Raw genomic sequence first — 20,024 nt, 5'->3', positions numbered from 1 at the left:
GGTTGACAGGGGTAACATTTGTATTACTGCACTGTACTTTTGATAACTGTATTGGAGTGGGAGGAGACAGAGGTTGTGATTTGTGGTAGCTAAGGTAGGAGGTTGTGGTCCCGTGCACTGGAGATCTTCAATTTCGTGAGATTGGTTCCGGGTTTAGCATTTTGTGAATTGGATTTTTAAAGGCTTTTTTTCCCCCCCGAAGATCACAAGACACACTGATGTCACACCCCAGTTGTAATGCCGTCACACTAGCCCAGAACGAAACAACCCAAACTTGTTTCAATATGGACAGTATCGTCGGTACAGTGTTAGCACCCAGGCGGTGACACGTGAAGGTATGTTGCGCATGGGAGGATTGCTGGACCTCAGGGAATGGACTGTGTAATGTTATCGTGGCTGGACACAAGTTAAAGAGAAAGTGTTAGCCTGTCATTACCAATTTTGATAATTTTTAACATGACACTCCCTTTTATCACTGGTCTCTGATTGGCTAATGTGGTTTTAGTCACAATCAACTTTATCCGCGATCAGTGTCATATGTTATGTTAATATGTATACGGTGTACTTAAATTATTGAACCTCCTAAACAGTACTACAGGAAAAAAATATCTACTCCCGGGATGGCGGGTGAGTGGGCGGGGTGGCGGGTGAGTGGGCGGAGTGGCGGGTGAGTGGGCGTGGTATAGTTGTCAAGCTCTGTGGCGCCAGGTATAGTTATGGTGGTGGTGTGCGGTATCGTTGTTGTGTGGTTGGTGATGGTCATGGCAGTAGTGGTAGTTAGGACTAGTTATGGTATTGGTTAATTGTGGTAGTGATAGTTGTGGTCTGGGTGGTATTTATGGTTTTGAATGGTTACGATGGTTATGACAAGTTCTGATGGCTGTTGATTGTGGTAGTGATGGTTGTGGTAAGTTTATTGTGGTTTTAGGTGATATTTAGGCTGTTGATTGTGGTGGTGATGGTTGTGGTTAAGGCGATTGTGGTTTTAGGTCATGTTTAGGCTGTTGATTGTGGTGGTGAAGTTGTGGTAAAGATTATTGCGGTTTACGATGGTATTTAGGCTGTTGGTTGTGGTGGGATGGTTGTGGTAAAGATTATTGTGGTTTTAGGTGATATTTAGGCTGTTGATTGTGGTGGTGATGGTTGTGGTTAAGGTGATTGTGGTTGAAGGTGGTATTTAGGCTGTTGATTGTGGTGGTGATGGTTGTGGTTAAGGTGATTGTGGTTGAAGGTGGTATTTAGGCTGTTGATTGTGGTGGTGATGGTTTTGGTTGAGGTGGTAGACTGGTTCTATCGATAAATACAATTATTGATTAGGAGGTGCCTCGTTGAGGGGGGGGGGAGGTGAAAAGGAAGAGGGAGGCGGAGGGAGGGGAAAGGCGAGGGCGGGAGAGGGAGGAGAAAAAAGGGGAGAGGAGGGGTGGAGAGGGGAATGGGGAGGAAGAGGTGAGGGAGGAGAAGGAAAGGGGTGATACTTAACCTTATCCCTTTACCTACTTCCCTCCCTCCTTCCCCCCCTCCCCTCCCTCCCTCATGCTTAAGTTTCTATATAATGATTCTTTAATTGAGAGAGAGAGAGAGAGAGAGAGAGTTTAGTGGTACAAGTAAGACTGAAATAAAAGGCGTCATCGTAGTGAAGGGGTGAACGGAGATATTTTTTTTTTTTTTTTTTTTTTTTTTTTAATCCCATTCCATCAAGGTTATACTGAGCGGAATAGAGGAGATACCAATGCACTGAAAGAAAGAAATCCTACTTGTTTTATTAGTTTCTCTCTCTCTCTCTCTCTCTCTCCTGTTTATTCTCTGGTCTCCTCATTATCTAGTGTTTGTTTATTCATTATCAGCGTCCACCCCTCCTCTCCTTTATACTTCTTTCGTTTTTCTTTTTCCTCTCTCCATTTTCTTTTTCCCCTCCATGTACTGAAGTCCTTTCATCTCTTTTTTTTCTAATTTCTATTTTCCCATCCAGCTTTCTTCTTCATCTTTGTATTTTATTTTCTCATACCTTTTCCTTTCTTGTCTCCCAACTCTCCTTCCTTCTTCCTCTTCCTTCCTGTCCGTCTACCACATTTCCTTCTCCATCCCTCATTCCTCCCTTTTCTTCCTTCTCTTCCCCTTCTTCTTCCTTCATTTCCCTTTCTTTCTCTCACCTCCTTCCCATCCCCTCATCTTCCTGCCTCTCCTCTTTCTTGCCCCTCCCCTCCTTCCCCTCCCCGCCCCTCTCCTCCCCGCCCCTCCCCTCCCCTCCCCTCCTTCTTCCATCCCCTCCCCTCCCCGCCCCTCCCCTCCCCTCCCCTCCCCTCCCCTCCCCTCCCCTCCCCTCCCCTCCCCTCCCCTCCTCCTCCTTCTTCCATCCCCTTCCCTTCTCCTCCTTACCTTCCCTCTTTTTCCATCCCCGTCCCCTCTGTCGTCTCTTCATTCCCCCATCCCTCCACCTTCTCTCATTCCCCCTTCCCTCCACCATCTCTCATTCCTCCTCCCCTCCATGCCTTCCCCCAGTAGGCAATTCCTCGGTAGGCTATTGGGGACACAGCTCTTTCCTCCTCGGTACCACTCGCTACCTACCTCTTTCCCCCCAAAACACAGTTCAGTACTACTCATTACCTCCCCCCTTCATCCATACTTCCTTCCCTGCCTAGCCCCTGCCCCTTCTCTCTTAACATACACCCTTCCATACTTCCTTCCTACCTCTCTTCCGCTCAACTTTATCATTCTTCCTTCTTACTTTCCTCATACGTGCCGTCTAACTTTCGTCTTGCTTTCCTTCGTTCTCCACAAGTACTGACCTTCCTTCCTTAGTTTTCTCTCCTTTTTCTTTCTTCCATTCCTCCCTCCCTCCCTCCCTTTATTCTTTCCCTTGTTATTTGCTCTCTTTCTCCCACACGTCTTTCCCTCCTTCCCTTCTTTCTTCCAGTCTTTCTTCCTTCGTTTCTTTTTTCTTCCTTCCTTCCTCGCTGTTTACTCAGTCTCCCACAGGCCTTTCATTCCTTCCCTCCTCCCTCATTTCCTATCTCCTCATTCCTCCCTGTTTACATCCCTCCACCCAATTTACTCCCCCCTCCCTCCCATCTAACCCCCATCATTCTTCCCATTTTGCCTCACCACTTTCCTTTCTCCCTCCCTTCTAACCTCCCCAGTTTCTCAACACTTCCTACCTTCCTTCCTTCCGTTCTTGCCGTCGCCGATGATCTTAGTTTTTTTTTTTTTTAGGTACTTCCTTTTATCTTTTCTGACGTTAATTGCTTCCCATTTCTTTTTCTTTGGATTTTTTTTTCATAACTAATTTGCTTCCCCTTTCTCCTTACTGTTTTCTTATAGCTTTTTTCTCTTTCTTCCTTTCTTCCCCTTTTTCATCCTTCCTTCTTTCCTTCTTGCTTTCCTAACTTTCTTTTCCCATTGCTTTTTATGTTGTTCGTTTGTAGTTTTTCTGTTCTTGATCCTTTCTCATTGTTCTCCTAGTCTCTCATTTTTGATGTTGCATATTTTTCATTCTTCAGCGTCTTTAATCCCCCGTAAAGCCAAATACAGTCGTGTGGCGGTAGCGAGAATATAATAATAATAATAAAGATCTGGTACTAAAACAATTAATGGATTTCGTTTCTTGCCACTTAGCCATAATCCCCCTCCCCCGCCGAACAGACTAAAATCGACCAACAGTAAAAGGGACTCATTTTGTGTATATTATTCTGTTTATATTTATCATTTCGATTTTCTTGAGCCCTTTTCTTACCTTTTTCACACCAAGCTGTATTTTCTTCTTTTTTCTTGTCTTCATTCCCTCTCGTTTCGTTTCCTTCGTTTTACATTCTCGTGCTACATGCTTTCACCCTCTTCCTCTACCTCACTCTCTCCTTTGTCTCTGTCCGTATCTATCTGTCTATCTATCTATCCATCTGTCTCTCTGTATGTCTTTATCTACTTCCTTTCTCTTCCTTTCCGTCTCTTCCCTGCCTTTTTTCCCTTCCTCTCCCTCCCTTGTCATTTATTTTGTGTACCATTTTCCTTTCCCTTCCATTTTCTTATTGATTTCTTTCTCTTGCTTTCCATCTTTTCTTCCTTGTTCCTTGTATTTCTTCTTCCTCTTAGATTTTCATCCCTCCTCTCCCCTACCACTCACTTCCATCCTACCTTTCCCCCCTCTCTCCTTCTCACACTAAAACAATCACAATGGCATGCTACGTACACCATCTCAGAACACACACACACACACCAATTATCGAACCTACACAAACAAAAATATTCACAAACACATTTTCAAATTCGTAGACCATAGAAAAAAACACTAAACTTTAAAAACAACAGCCACCACCACCACCACCACCACCACCACCACCACCAGCAACAACAACAACAACAACAACAAAACCCCTCTACTCAAACCAACCCCCCTTCACCCCCTTCCTACCCCCCCAACAACAATAGTAATGGCTTCCTCTGAGCTCTGTGTGAAAGTAAGCTAACTCTCTCTTTATTTATCGACGCGCGCACGTACTTGGATTTCTTTATTATTATTTTTTTACGTTTCTTTTGACTGACTCATTCGTCGTATTAATTTTTGGTTTACTCTCTTTCTCTCTCTCTCTCTCTCTCTCTCTCTCTCTCTCTCTCTCTCTCTCTCGTAAGAAATAATGGAAATAGAAAGTATCATACCATTTTTTCTTATTTTAGTGACAGGAGGAGGAGACTATCGTTAGATTTACTTTTCTCCAGCTCCATAATTCGTGTGTGTGTGTGTGTGTGTGTGTGTGTGTGTGTGTGTGTGTTTCCTCATATAGGCAGGGAAAGCGTGTTGCAGATTTCCATAGACAAGGCTTCCCCTCCCCGCCATAACTCCGCGACCTGCCATTGTCACGCCGCCAAAGGTTGCATTTTTACGAGAGCTGTCGGGTGGAAGAGACTGGCGAAGGCGTACATGTGTGTGAGCCCCTTCACTACGATCCAGTCTCTTTTAAACTGGTACAGGAGGATTTAATTCAGCTTTGGGACATTGCTGCAGTATTTATCTGTTTTGTTATCTAGCTACTGGACAGTTTTATTCAGCTCAGGAGATCAGCTAGTGTTGAATGGGTTAATGATGGCTATATTTAACCTTCGTGTTGTGAAAAAAATGTTTCCGAAGGTAGTGATAATTTTTTTCTTTTTAGTTCCTCTGCCCCTCCCCCCCCCTCTCTCTCTCTTTCACGTTTAGCTTTAGAGAGCCCCCAAGTAGTAATCGGGTTAATGAATGGTGTCTAATGCGTAGGTTCAGAAACTCTTCGCCAATGTAGATAAATAGTCCGGAAATAGACAGAATAAATTAAGGTCTCTCTCTGAAGGGTTCATTTGCATTCTTGGTGGTGGTGGTGCGTGGAAATCGTCCGTCTTGGTTTAGTGAGCTGTTGAAAATTGGCGGGAAGTCAAGTGGTGTGGGGGTTGAGTGTAGCAAGGCCGTTCGTTGGTAATGACTTGTGCCACTGTAGGTATGTCTTTAACCTATTCATTCCCATGGCGGTTTTCAGTATATTTTTGTTATTCAGAGACGATTTAATTCACATTAATATATATTTGGTTGCTTCGTTATCGTACGTAGGTTGCAAGAAGAAGCTTAAATGAACATTATCGTAGTGAATCGGTTAAGAATTTTAAGTTTATGGACACCTAATAAATCTTTTATTGTGTGTGTGACTAGTAAATTTCGTTCTTTATAATTCGCTGAAAAGTTTGAATAAGCTCCGGTTTACGAGTGTATAATTTTGGCGGGAAAATTTTAAAACATCTTCCTCTTGGCATGTTGGAGGGAGAGGAAAAAAACAGAGGTGGATTTAATTACGAACGATCTTATCCGTTTAATATGATAAATATGCTTCCGTAGCATTTGGTTATTATTATTATTTTTTCTATTATTATTATTATTATTATTATTATTATTATTATTATTACTGTATTATTATTATTTTACTCGTTTGAGTGTAATTAGCGTAGTGGTTTTATATGCGAAGAACAAAACATCAAAAGTCTTACATACAGCTGACGCTCAAGCACGTTTGTAATACGAAACGGGTTTCAATTCACGAACATATGCTTAGTTCCCAGTCATAACTTTATTTATTTATTTTTTTGTTACATAAATGACAAAGAAAGTGGAGAACCGTCATATATCTTTCTTCACGTTACAAGTCAAAGAATCGTGTACCCCGAGATTTCGTTTGCAGGAAATACAAAGACAAAATCCCGCTGAGGCAGGGAACAGTGTAAGGATTTGAATTTCATAAAAATCAGACTTTACTGATCTACCAGAAGGCCCGCCGACATGTCGTAAAAATACCCCCGCTAATACCAATACACCGGTCCTGTATCAGACAGCCCTAGCATGTATTCAGTATGGACGGTGGGTGTTAGCGCCGAAGTGGTGACATGTAGAGGTGTGCGGTACGTAGGAGGACTACTGGGCCTTGAAAGCAGGCTGTGAAGCTTATGCCCAGAGTCGGTCACATTAAAAAAAAAAAAAAAAAAAAAAAAAGTACGGAATATTCCTTTTTATCTTGTTCGCCCTGAATAAGCGAATCTTGGTTACGACAGCGAATTTGTAGTTAGTTTGCAAATCTCCAGCCATGGTTCCGGTGGTGGTGGTAGGAGGAGGAACGTGATGGCGGGACTCACTCAGAATCATTTACTTTCTCGCTCAACATCGCCTCAGTGGACTAGCACCTTTTATTTTTCATTTCGTTTAGCAGTGGCTCGAGTATGCAGAGGTTTCATGCTGTATTATGTTGTGTTTTTAGTGTATGAATATTTATGAATGCACTTATACTCCGTTTTTTTTTATTGAGGCGATGATGCACTTGACAGGTTGTTGATGATTGGCTGAATGCAACATGTCCAAAAAATATTTACTAACCCAAATATCCCCCTCAGGTATTTGTTGTCAGTTAATAATGCTAGATTATCAAGTAATGTTGCATTCAGCCAATAATCACCAATCTGTCTAGTGCATCTTCGCCTCGATAAAAAAAACGGAGTATAGTTAACTTCTTCATTTCGAGTGTGTGTGTGTGTGTGTGTGTGTGTGTGTGTGTGCTCTTATACACGATTACATTCGTAGGAAGACTCCGAACTGTGCCGTCATTAACCCCTTCACAACGAGGGGCTTCTCCTAAGATGAATAAATTTGTCTGTAGGTTGCTAGAATAAAACAAAAATAATAATCCACCCTCACCCTATTTTATATTTTCCCCTTTATTGACTACAGTTCAGAGTATAAATTTTATTAGTAACTGCCCTTTCTTGTATTTTCATTGACCTATGATGCGTCCTATAGCGTTCTTAGTTACTGGTACTTATTTTGCGAATTACACAACGAAGTATGTTTCTTAAAGACGAAGTTTCATTTAGTAGCAAGAGATATTTTAAAGTGTAATGGGCAAAACAATCTGCTGAGGAAGAAATACGAATCTCGTAGTGTCGAGAGTATGGCACTTTCTTTTACTCTTTCCTCCTTCCTTACCTCCCTTTTAACTCTGTTCCATTTTTGAATTTCTCGTAAGCTCGTCACACACACACACACACACACACACACACACACACACAGCAATGGTCAAAACCGTGAAAGAAGGATGTTATAATGAGTGTTGTCTTTCCTTGCAGGCTCCCTGACGCGCGACCTACGGCAGTACCTTAACAGCCGGTTTCAGAAGGGCAGCGTGGACCATGAGCTTCAGAACACCATCAGGGATAACGTGTACCTGCGCACTGTACCCGTGACCACCAGGTACCCTCTTGCAGCTTTACTAATATTGCTAAACTTGATGTAAGAAATAGTTATAATAATAATAGTAGTAGTAACAGTTTTTTTTATTCAACCATATGATGTGTGTTTATGAAATAGTTAAAAAAAATTGCTAGAACCTACTAAAATCCGTAGAATATTGCCAGTGTTATGGAGTATCATGAGACTTCATGTTGCTAGACATAAAGAAAAAAATGTGCAAAATAGCAGTGAATATCTGTAGATCTAGGGTTAAAAAAAAAAAAAGTTAATTTGTCAACTGCATCCCCAGGACGCCGCGCCAGGGAGAGGTCAACGGGGTGGACTACACCTTCCTCAGCAAAGAAGAGTTCAGGGCCCTCCAACGCTCCGGCAACCTCCTCGAGTCTGGGGTCTTTGAGGGTCGGTTACTCTTTTTCGGCAGGGTTCCTTCTTGCTTGACTGACCAAGTATTGACAGCTGTGGAGGCTAGTACGTTAGAGACTGCCATGGCTAAACTATTTCATGTGAAACTTGAAAATTACAGAGCTCATAGGTTACTTGAAAGGTCTCATTTTGATACAGTCAGGAACTCTTTGGGGAAATAGTCTTAGACCAAGACAACAATAATACTGCATTTAATGTGGCGCATGTATTACATCAAAGCCCAATACACCCAAGGCTTGTGTGTCTACATTCACTATATGGCCTTGCTAGCTATGTGGTGTTATTTGTTCACTCAACCAGTAGGGTTATGAAGGACAGGTTGACAGCATACCATACTGTACGATGCATCGCATCGTATCAAGCTGTATAATTTATATATTGTAACCTGGACAGGACACAAGCGCACAAACCTGACATCAGTTCTCCATGCAGTTTTACAATGCATGAATGAACAGGCCTTATATTGATTACATATGGTTTACTGATGATGTACAGAAATGCTCCTAAAAGATGAACCATATGAACAGTATTTACGGCTACACTTGGTAAACATAATGCAGTATATTTCAGTGCTATTCCCAGTGTCATCTGTGTGTAATGAAGTTTTAACAGTATAATCTAATTTGAGGCAGTTGTCCCTTGCAAGCCAAAAATTATAAACAAACAGATCCTGCATTTTGTCATATAGGATGATATAATGATCTTTCAGATTCACCATCAGAATTAAAGCACATTAGCTATGGCATTTGCCTTTGCCCCTGCCAAAGGAAGGTATGCTGGAGTTTTGACAGTGTCTTACTAAGTAATATATAGAGCTTTTATAATTCAGATTTGTCTCCACAGTTGTCAGAACCCACTTCTTTAATTTTCAGTGTTACAGTTGTTGTTTTTTACTTTTACTGTATTTTTTCTGTAATTTCATTATTCATTATTAAAATGACTAGTATTCACTTTCATATTCTTCATATTGTTTAAGCTACAGTTTTCTTTAATTTGATTGAAATGCATGTTTAACATTATGAAATTACTGCAGAATTAAAATCAGCACCTATTAATATTCATTAATAATAGTGACTCACATGCCTCTCTGCCTGCCTGCATGCTTGCCTGTGTATACTACCAGCTGACTTCCAGTGAACAGCAGTGTGTGTTAAAGTCATCACGGATTTGCCTCACTTTCGGAGTAACATGAACTAAATTAATGTTGATAGGGCCTATGCAATATGAGCGAGTGATAAAAATGTGGTAAAAATCAATGAGAGTCAGGTCCGTAGGCAAAGAAAAGGGGACATGTGAGTGGAAGGTGACGAAACGGCTGGATGGATCAAAGTAAATGGAATATTTACTGTGGATTATGATAAAAAGTCGTTGCAGGAATCTGTGTGTGTGTGTGTGTGTGTGTGTGTGTGTGTGTGTGTGTGTGTGTGTTTTCTTACCTAGTTGTATCTTTACGGGAATGAGTCAAGCTTGTACTGTCCCATGTAATAAACTATTTTATCATACGTATCCTTATATTTATGAATAGTTTTGGCACATACTATTTCATTCTGTAGTGCATTCCACTAATGACTTGCCCTGTTTGGGGAACTGAATTTCCTTACGTCTTTGTCACCTCATTTTATGCAGTTTTTTGCAGTGTCCTCCTGCTGATGCTCCCCATAGGTTATATACTCATTTATATCTATTTTCTCTTTCCCTGAAATGCATTTATATAGCATAATCATGTCTCCTCTTTTCCTTCTCTTTTGAGATGTTGGTAGGTTCAGTTTTTCTAGTCTTTCTTCATAACTTAGATCCTTTAATCTTGGCACCCGTTTTGTGTTTTTTGAGTTGATTCCAGACTACTGATGCATATTCCAGGGTTGGTCTGATGAATTATGTTATTATCTTTATCAGCATGTCTTCATTTAGCTATGTATGTGAATGCTATTCTCACATTAGCAAGCAATGTATGCATGTTCCGTACCCTCTCATTTATGTGGTCAGCCGGAGATAGTCTGCTATCGATAATCACTCCTAGGTCTTTCTCTTTTTCTGATATGTGTCGGGTTGAACTTGCTAGCTTATAATCCCAGTCTGGTGCCTACCTAAAAAGCGCCAGGGAAGGTTGCCGCACCACCTCTAAACATCCACTCTGTGCATTGCACATCCACACTGTGCACTGTGCAGTCCCCTTTTATCCAAGACACCCGTCTTACATACTTTTCAATCTTCCCAATGCAAAGAAAGCAATATAAGCACAGATTAGGATCTGCACAGATAACCCTGAGTTAACGGTCACTACTCTTACTTTCGACCTGTGATGGGCTGTGGATCACTGAGGGTCCCTGTTAGTCAAGTGACCACCATCGGGATTTTTTTAATGTACCAGGGGTCACTGCTTCAGGATGAAACTTGTGTACTTGTCCCACATGGGAGAGTTCCTTGTCTCAGTGGAGCAAACGGAGCTATTGCATGATTGACTGCTGCCTACCTTAAAAGCGCCAGGCAGGGCTGCCGCACCACCCCTAAACATCCACACTGTGCAGTGTGTAGCTTCCACGTTATGTCCACAGACTTCCCATTAACTCAATGTACCGGTTTATAATGTCATGCCGTAACTATTATTTTATTTGTTTACTTTCTCTTTCAGGTTACTCTATCGGGTAGCTTATAGATAAAGTATTATAGAATGTCACATGGAGAGACAGGCTGACGAATGAGGATATAAAGGAGCGTTGTGGTGTTGATGTGGATGTGATAGGAAGCGTTATGAGGAACACACTGAGGTGGTTTGGCCATGTGGAGAGGATGGAGGGTCAAAGACTGACGAAGAGAGAGTATGTGAGTGAGGTGGAGGGGGAAAGAGGGAGGGGGAGGCCGAGGATGAGATGGAGAGATGGGGTGGAGAGGTATATGAGAGAGGGGGGTGTGAGTTGGGAGCAGGGGAGTGAAATGGTGGGGGACAGGGCGACTTGGAGGTGATTTGTTTGTGGCCACCCCAAACGGGATTGAGGCGTCTGGCAATAGATAGATAGATAGATTATAGAATGTGACTTTTCCTTTCCAGTGTTTTCTATAAAATTTCCATGTCAGTTTTTCCATGCTGCATGGTGGTTTTTCTCACTTTTTCCTGGAGGGTTTGGTGGTGGGGGGAGCCTTCTTGCTTTACTATCCTTAAGGGGCTATCACACGGGAGACTCGTGGACGTCCAAACTGACCGTGGACGTCCAAATTCGCCCCCGCGGGAGGGTCACGGACGTCCACGGATGGAAGGCTGCCTGATCCATTCGTGGACGTCCACGGTCACCGTGGACGTCCACGACTCGGTAGTCTCCTTCTTCTCTATGGAGTTTACATGTAGCTGTGTAATATTTCTATTTGTCACAGAAAATTGTAAGATACACCAAAATGTGTTAATTATGATGGAATGTCAAATGACTGTTTACAAGAGAGACCCGCGCACGTTTATTTCTGTTTGTCATAGAAACTTTTCATATATACCAAAATGTAAATATGATGGAATGTGGATTGATTGTTTCCAAGAGAGGCCCAGGCACGTTGGAAAGGCATACTCGGAAAGAAAGCACTACTGTGCAGCTTTCTATACAGGCTGCTTTCTTCACTCCGTGGGAGCCATTCTCTCATCCACAGTGCCCTCCTTCTCCCCCTCCTTTGTCTTCTTGCAGAGGCTTCTTCCTCATCCTGCAGGGTTAGGACTGCAGCACCCATTGCAAAAGTTACAATCTGGTTCATGTCCATTGTTGTTGCTGATAAACACGTCATCTGCTAGGGAGTTAGAATGACCTCCCAGTCGCGTGGGATGAACTCGATAAAGAAGAAGAAGGTGGCCATCGACGTCCACCGTGTGATAGGGTATAGACGTCCAAGCTCGGTTTGGACGTCCGTTTTGTGCTGCACAAATTGTTCACGGGTCCCCGTGATACCCGCTTTATCCTTCAGCATGTAGAGTTAGATCTTGTAGTCATAGTTTTCTCTAACAAGCAGCCTCGAAAGGACCATAAGGTCTGTTGCTGTTTGCTTTCCTGTGTAATCCTGGTCTTTTTCCACCTTTACCAAACTTAATTACATGGCATTTGTCCACATTGAATTCCATTTGCAGTCTGTTGCTCCATTCATTAAACTTACTGAATTCTTCTTGTAGCTCTCTGCAAGAGTTTGTGTTTGTAATTCTCCTCTGTTATTTTGCATCATCAGCAAACATATTTAGATAGCTTCCATTCCCTATGATCCTGTCTGTATCATTTATATACTGTATACTAAAAACATAATTGGTGCCAGCAATGAGCCCTGTGGAACTATGCTAGTCACTTCCCTCCATGATGAGTAATTTCCCTGTAGTACTGTTCTCATTTCCCATTTTCTGAGGAAATCCTGCATCCATCAGTACGGAATCAAGGCACACCCAGGGGCCACTGGGCCCTTAGCTCTCTGGGTCCTTTAAAAATTTATATATATTTATTTTGGTAACAGCAAAACATGAAAAACTGGCAAGTACAAAGAGTAACAAATGAGCCACCAGCTCTCTGACTCTAAACCTGCATGTGACCTCCCGGTAATTATCGGATTACCTGACCTCACCTCACTATGGGCCTCCTCCTTAGAAATTCCTGGGTGCGACCCTGGTACAGATTACGTTGGATTCCTCCTTGATGGTGCAGTTTTCATAAAAGTTCTTGGTGCAGTACTCTGTCAAATGCATTCTTAAAATCTGAGTCGATACTGTCCACTCATCCTTCTTTTTCTGTAGTGTTTCTGCAACTCTGCCATAGTAGCATAATAGATTTCTAATACATGATTTTCCTTTTCTAAAACCAAACTGTCTTTCTGGTATCATATTGTATTTTTCCAGATGGTTTACCCAAATTTTTCTTATAAGCTTTTCTAGTACCATGCTTACAACACTGGTCACGGATACTCGTCCGTAGTTGAGTGGATTCTGTCTGTTTCCATTCTTGAATAGGGGAATAATGTTTGCCTTCTTCAAAATATCTGTTAGTTTACCTTGACTTGAGGATTCCTTGAGTAATAAATATATTGGTCTATTAAACTCATCTCAGCATTCATGGAGCACCCAAACTGAAATTTCAAGAGGACCATTTGCTTTTCTTTTGTCTAATTTACTCAACTCTTCCTGAACCTCTTTTTCTGATATTTGTAAATCTTGTACAGTACAGTTTTCATACACCACAAGATAGGTTATGCAGAATCATGTGCAAAATCAATTTCACGCTAAACGTGACATATATTTACATGTAAAATAGGGAATTAGGTTCTAGGAGCCCCATATTTTTTGTTGAAAATATATTTAAAGATAGGTTATTACATAAATGTCTGCCGTAAGACATTCAAGACGTGTGTTTACGATCTAGCTGACTTGACACATCAGTGATTTCTAGCTCGACCTAACTGACTAGTTTTGCCCCTAATACTCCCCATAAAAATTGTAACCACCAAGGATTGCCACGAAGCCTTTTGTAAGTCCCCACTGCCATTCAAGCAAAAGCTTCTGACCTAATCAACATGTGAATAATGGCCACCCAGAATCAAGCATATTTTGCCAAGAATCACTTTCGGTGCACACATTTAACCCTTTAACCGCGGGGCGTCACTTTCGTGACTCTTGGGAGCAAGGGATCTACCGCGGGGCGTCGCTTTTGTGATTCTGTGTTATTTTGAATTCACCCGGGCTTCCAAGTGGGGGCTTGTGTCATCTATCAGTACTGCCAATGTCCAACACTAGTCAGCACTCCTAATCTCATCTGTACTCCCATCCATTGTTGACAATTTAGCCATTTCTCACCGTTCTTGACTCCCCTCCCTACCCCCCCTCCATTACCCTATCCTCTCGCCTGCCCGGCCGTGCTACGCTAAGTAAATCTTCCCTGGAATTTTTCACTGATTTCATCCATTGAAATAAGCCCTATGTCCTATTCTTATACCAAATAATATATACAAGAAAGAAATAAAGTAAGTGAGAGTGCCATACACCTGGAATTGGCTAATTATCACCTGACAACACCTCACGTGCACTCGTTCGCTAATTTTTGCTGTTTTTTTCCCCTTGAAATATGCCGTATAATCTATTTTCGTAATAAATATACATGTAAGGAGGGAAGGGAGAAGCCTAAGTGATATTTACATTCACCTGGAACTACCTAATTTATAATGTATTGTCTAGATTTCCTGCCAATCATATCAGTGCTAGACAAAGCTGTTTCAAGATCTAACATTGGTAGCTCTGAATATATATCTCCTAAGTAGGCCTCTAATCTATTTTCGTAATAAATATACATGTAAGGAGGGAAGGGAGAAGCCTAAGTGATATTTACATTCACCTGGAACTACCAAATTTATAATGTATTGTCTAGATTTCCTGCCAATCATATCAGTGCTAGACTTAGCTGTTTCAAGAAGTAATATTGGTAACTCTGAATAACCCCAAGCAGGCCTCCACGCTGGCCCTCCGTTATCAGTTTACTCTCATCTTCCGAAGCGAGGGTACGTATGTTTCTTCTTGCTGACTTCAAGGCCTTTTTTCACCCCCATGCAAATGGCCCTGTGACCTTTACCCCCTACTAAACCTCGTGTGGAAAGAGGTAAAGGGCTGACAATTGATAAAAGAGTGACTACGATCTTTCTATTGAGTAAAACAGTGCAAGTGGAATTGTAAATAATGTGTAAACAGCAAGTGAAAGTAATGAATGTAAATATACGTGAACAATGGAAAATAGTTTTATAAGTTATTTCAAGTGACAGTGCACAACACAGTGTAAATAAAATAGAAATGTAAATAACGTAAATAAAATAGAGAACGTAAATAGAAATGTAAATGAGTAGTATTATAAGAATACGAGTATATACCCTAGGAGTAATGAAAGTGAAAGTTTCACTCTAGCATGTCTGAATGCTATGAGTTATGAGAGTGAAGATGAAAGTGACATTCACTCTCAATGCCAGTATACAGGACGAGAAAGTGAATGCTACGTGTTTTACTGAAAGAAATTGAATCCCTACAGTGACAATAAACTACTACTACTGAAGGAAACTCATGGATAAAGACTGTAGATATATATAAGTGTTATATAGTAATAGAAATATAAAGTGTGAGGGGTTTTATGAATAATAAATGACAGATTACCAAGAGCGAACTAGTGCCAGTGCGACGATCAGACGCGCTTGTAATTTCCATTGCTTTCACTTTTTTTTTTTTTTTTTTTTTTTTTTTTTTTTTTTTTTTTTTTTTTTGAGTATGGATCCCAAACTACTTGAAAATTGTAGAATAGTGTTTATAGTGTTTGTATCTGGCTGTGGTAATCACATTACGGGTTGTCGGGAAGTGTAAAGTGGAGACTTCGCTACCCTACTTCAGAGGTCTCCACAAGTCCTACGGTAACCGACGAAGGCTCAACAATCATTCCAGGAGAAAGCTGAAGATATGTGCCATAAGCATATGTAATTGTATTATTCTAGGACTAATAACTGATTTTTGGCAAATATTTTTTGAGTCTGTCGGAGCCCAAATAACCCCGCGGCACACGCAAGTCATTGGTAAACAAGCCCGCGGTGTAGGGGTTAAAAAGGGGGAAAAAAATGTGAAACTATTTTTGAAAGTCATTAGTTATCAACAATAAAGGAAAAAAAAACTACTGTATACTGAAGTTGTCAGCATGGAGTAATTGCGTTCTTCTCACTTCTCAGATACACACGAATGCAGTAATCGTGAATAATAAACAAGTCTGCCAAGCAGTATAATTTGTATGACAGTACAATACAGTATACAGTAATTCACAAGAACTGAACTCTCATAATGATCTTACCTAACTGTTTACATCAATGTAGTATCTTCGCATACCGTAAGTGCCGAATTTTCTCTACCAAAGACTTCAGTTCATAACAACGGGTGGGCACAGCTTTTATATATATATATATATATATATATATATATGTATATAAATCAATTTAACGCTAAAACGTGACATATATTTACAAAGGAAAAGGAGAGAGAGAAGTATGTGGTAACCATAGGGGTATTTGCCTACTTAGTGTGACTGGTAAAATATATGGTAGAAGACTCATTGATAGGGTTAGGCATATGACAGATGAGCTAGTTGGAGAAGAACAAGGGGGATTTAGGAAGGGAAAAGGGTGTGTAGATCAGATATTTGTTCTAAGATGTTTAGTGGAGAAGTATCTAGAGAAGGGAAGGAAAGTGTATGCTGCCTTCATGGACTTGGAGAAAGCTTATGACAGAATAGATAGGCAAGGTATGTGGAAGGTATTAAGAATATATGGAGTGGAGGGGAAATTGTTGAGTGCTGTGAAGAGTATGTACGAGGGAGCTAGGGTTACGGTGCGAGTGGATGGTGAGCTGAGTGAGTTCTTTGATCTCAATGTGGGACTGAAACAGGGTTGTGTGATGTCTTCTTGGCTGTTTAATATATACATGGATGGGGTTGTAAAGGAGGTGCAGGGTAGGGCAGTGTATGTGGGGGTGGCTCTAATGAATGAGGGTGAGATTTGGAAGCTTCCGGTGTTGCTGTTTGCTGATGATACAGTACTGTTGAGTGAAGATGAATGGGAGTTGCAAGGTTTGGTGAATGAATTTGGGACAGTGTGTAGGAGGAGGAATCTGAAAGTTAATGTAAACAAAAGTAAAGTTACGGTGTTTGAGAGGAATGAAGTCACAGAGTGTGCAGTGAGGTTGGATGGTGAGGATATGGAGAATGTGAGTGCATTCAAGTACTTGGGTAGTGTGATGAGTAAGGATGGAACTTTGGGGGATGAAGCGCATGAAAGGGTACAGCAGGGAAGGAAGGTTGTTGGTACACTGAAAGCAGTGATGAGAAATAGGGAGGTGAGTATGGAAGTTAAGAAGTCACTGCATGATAGTATTGTGATCCCTACCCTGACGTATGGAAGCGAGGCATGGACCTTGCAAGAGGGAAACAAGTCGAGAGTGAGAGCAGTGGAAATGAGTTACTTGAGAGGAGCATGTGGAGTGACGTGGAGGGACATGCTGACGAATGAAGAAGTGAAGGAACGCTGTGGAGTGGATGTGGATGTGGTTGAGAAGATTAGGAGAAATACACTGAGGTGGTTTGGACATGTGAAGAGAATGGAGAATGAAAGACTGACTAAGAGGGTGTATGTAGGTGAGGTGGAGGGAGGGAGAGGGAGAGGTAGACCGAGGATGAGGTGGAGGGATGGAGTTGAGAGGTATATGAGGGAGAGGGGGGTGAGTTGGGGGGAGGTTAGTCAAATGGTGGGTGACAGAGCGACTTGGAGGCGTTTTGTCTGCGGCCACCCTTTGCGGGATTAGGGCGTCGGGCTATAGATAGATAGATAGATATATATTGTCATTCTTCATCATCATCATCCAGACCTCCTTTCCCACCCAAGGGCAGGGTGATGAGTAGCAATGTCCAGACAACACAAACTTGCCCAATTCAAATAGGCCACGCTTCCATTCACTCGTCATTCAAGCCCCCGGAATCCTGGCTCTACAGGATATGCCAAAAACATTCACCACATTCCGCAGCTTCACACAAACGTATCAGATTGAGTCAATCCGGATGCTGCCATGCTCACAAGGGGTGCCAGAATCCCTGATCACTTCTCCTTACAACATTCATCCAGCCAGCTCGATCTCTTGTCTGTTCCCTAGCCTCATCGACTTCCAAACCTCTTTTTCTCAGACATTCATCCACCATATTACTCCACCTCCTCCTTGGCCTACCTCGTCTCCTCCCTCCTTCAAATTCGTTCAGGTATACTTTTTTCACCACTCTGTTGTTATTCATTCTCTCCACATGACCATACCATCTTAGGACACTCTCTTCGATTCTGGTGTCCACCGACTTCCTCACTCCACACCTTTCACGAATCACATTATTTCGTATCCTATCCACCCTCTGTACTCCACATACATTCCTCAGCAGTCCCATCTCCACTGCTCTTACTCTTGACTTTTCATTTTCATGTCACACCATAGTCTCACACCCATATGTTAAAGTTGGCACTAACACTCCCTCATGTAAGCCTCGTTCAGCTGCAACACTCAAGCCTTTGTTTCTTATTAAGGCTTTCATTGCACCAGCTACTTTTCTTTCTTGTCACTCTACTTTCAATTTCTTTTGCACATTTTCCTCTCCCTTCTGTCACTGTACCCAGGTATTTGAACTCTCTCACCATATCAAGTCTCTCTCCATTCACTGTGACATCACATTGGGAGTTACCTTCTCTCCCAGTAACCATCACTTTACTCTTCTCTACATTTGGTCTCAAGGCACGATGCTCACAGACATCAACAAAACTCTGCACTAGCCTACTAAGTTCTTGTCCAATACTTGCAAACAGTACTGCATCATCAGCGTACAACAAATTTGAGACATTCCATCTGTCACCATTCATTACCAGCACCATCCCTCTCTCCATTACTCGTGTTTTTACTTCTCTCATCACCCTATCCATATACTGTATATATTGAACAACCACGGGGACATCACACAACTTTGTCGCACTCTCACTCTGATCGTGAACCATTCACTTATTCACTTAGATGCCCATTAACCCTTACACATGATTTGCTACTATCATAAAAACTCTTGACAGCACGTAGCAGCTTACCATCTACACCATACACGCTTTGTACCCAAGGCAAAAACATGAATTTTACTGCTGCTTCATCATCAGTATTATTATTATTATTATTATTATTTTTTTAACAAAGAAATTATCCACATTTTGCACCCAAGGCAAAAACATGAGTTTTACTGCTCTTTCATCATTAACTTTTCTTTTCCCCAACAAAGATATTATACACATTGTAAACACACCCGACTCATTTCATGTCTGATCGTTTACATATAAGTTCCTACACCACATGCCACTTCGTCCAACAATTTTACATTTTCCTTTGGAAAAAATGCTTTTCTTGTGTTCATAGCACTTTCAGGGTGCATAGTCATAACTAAAGTTAGTTTGGAACCACGTGCTCTGAGTTCTGAGAGGAAATGAGGAGCAAGGAAATAAGCAAATAAACGCTTCTCATCACAGCGACGATACACACAACACTGAGACAGGCAGTGGCAAGTGGTATGGGACATGGGTCACGTGGGTCAGGTCTGGTCAAGGAAACCAATCAGCGACCGAAAAAAGCATAACATGAGTTGTAAACAAATGCAGTCATCTGGAAACCCATTACCTAAATGCATCCACTTCCCACACAGTTCCTCTTGCGCAGTTGAGTGAAATTACCATGCTATTAAGTAATTATGGGAAAAATTAAATGCCCGTGTTATTGTAAGATTGTTGTTTCTTTTTGTCTTTAATAGCGACGCTAATATGTGTGGGCATTCATGTTCCTTTCAATCTCTAAAAATTACTTTTTTCTGTAAAGACTGATCAGAAATTATTGTTAAGAACGCAAATATCTTTTTCGTGGATATAGTTTATCCCTCATCCATGATGGACTATATTTTATCTTTAACTTTGGTTTTGCGTCGGATGCAACTGTAAAAAAGCTTTGGTTGATCACTACTTTTATTTATGATGTCTTCCTCAAACTGCCTTTGAATTTCTCTGCTTATCCACGTATAGTCATTTCTTGCCTGTTTATAGATGTTATTGCACTCTCACTATTGTGTCTTCTGTATCTATTCCACAGCAAGTCTCTTTTCTCTTGTGATTTGTTATCACCCCTCTTTAGAAGGCGGAGCGGTAATGCTTTTGTCTGCCTCTGTGTGTGTGTGTGTGTGTGTGTATTTACCTATTTGTATTTACCTACAGTACTCGTCAGAAGTATTCAGCATTGTCCGCCGGGCGCGCAATACTTATGGCCCAAAAAGAATCA

At 41.5% G+C, this 20,024-nt stretch overlaps 1 protein-coding gene across 6 annotated transcripts in view; it reads left to right on the top strand.

Moving 5' to 3' along the window:
• Positions 1 to 20,024, top strand: part of LOC145401012 (membrane-associated guanylate kinase, WW and PDZ domain-containing protein 1-like) — a 554,078-nt gene that overhangs the window by 378,575 nt on the left and 155,479 nt on the right. For all 6 annotated transcript variants that reach the window (XM_080273379.1, XM_080273377.1, XM_080273382.1 and 3 more), the window contains exons 2-3: positions 7,624 to 7,747; positions 8,037 to 8,146. In XM_080273379.1, the coding sequence (XP_080129505.1) occupies positions 7,624 to 7,747; positions 8,037 to 8,146 (234 nt within the window). The remainder of the gene's footprint in view (positions 1 to 7,623; positions 7,748 to 8,036; positions 8,147 to 20,024) is intronic.

Source organism: Coenobita brevimanus, chromosome 54 (genome assembly GCF_032717465.1).
Source record: "Coenobita brevimanus isolate Jiangsu-jjx chromosome 54, ASM3271746v2, whole genome shotgun sequence".
Lineage (NCBI taxonomy): Eukaryota > Metazoa > Arthropoda > Malacostraca > Decapoda > Coenobitidae > Coenobita > Coenobita brevimanus.
This window is presented reverse-complemented; position numbering and strand designations above follow the sequence as displayed.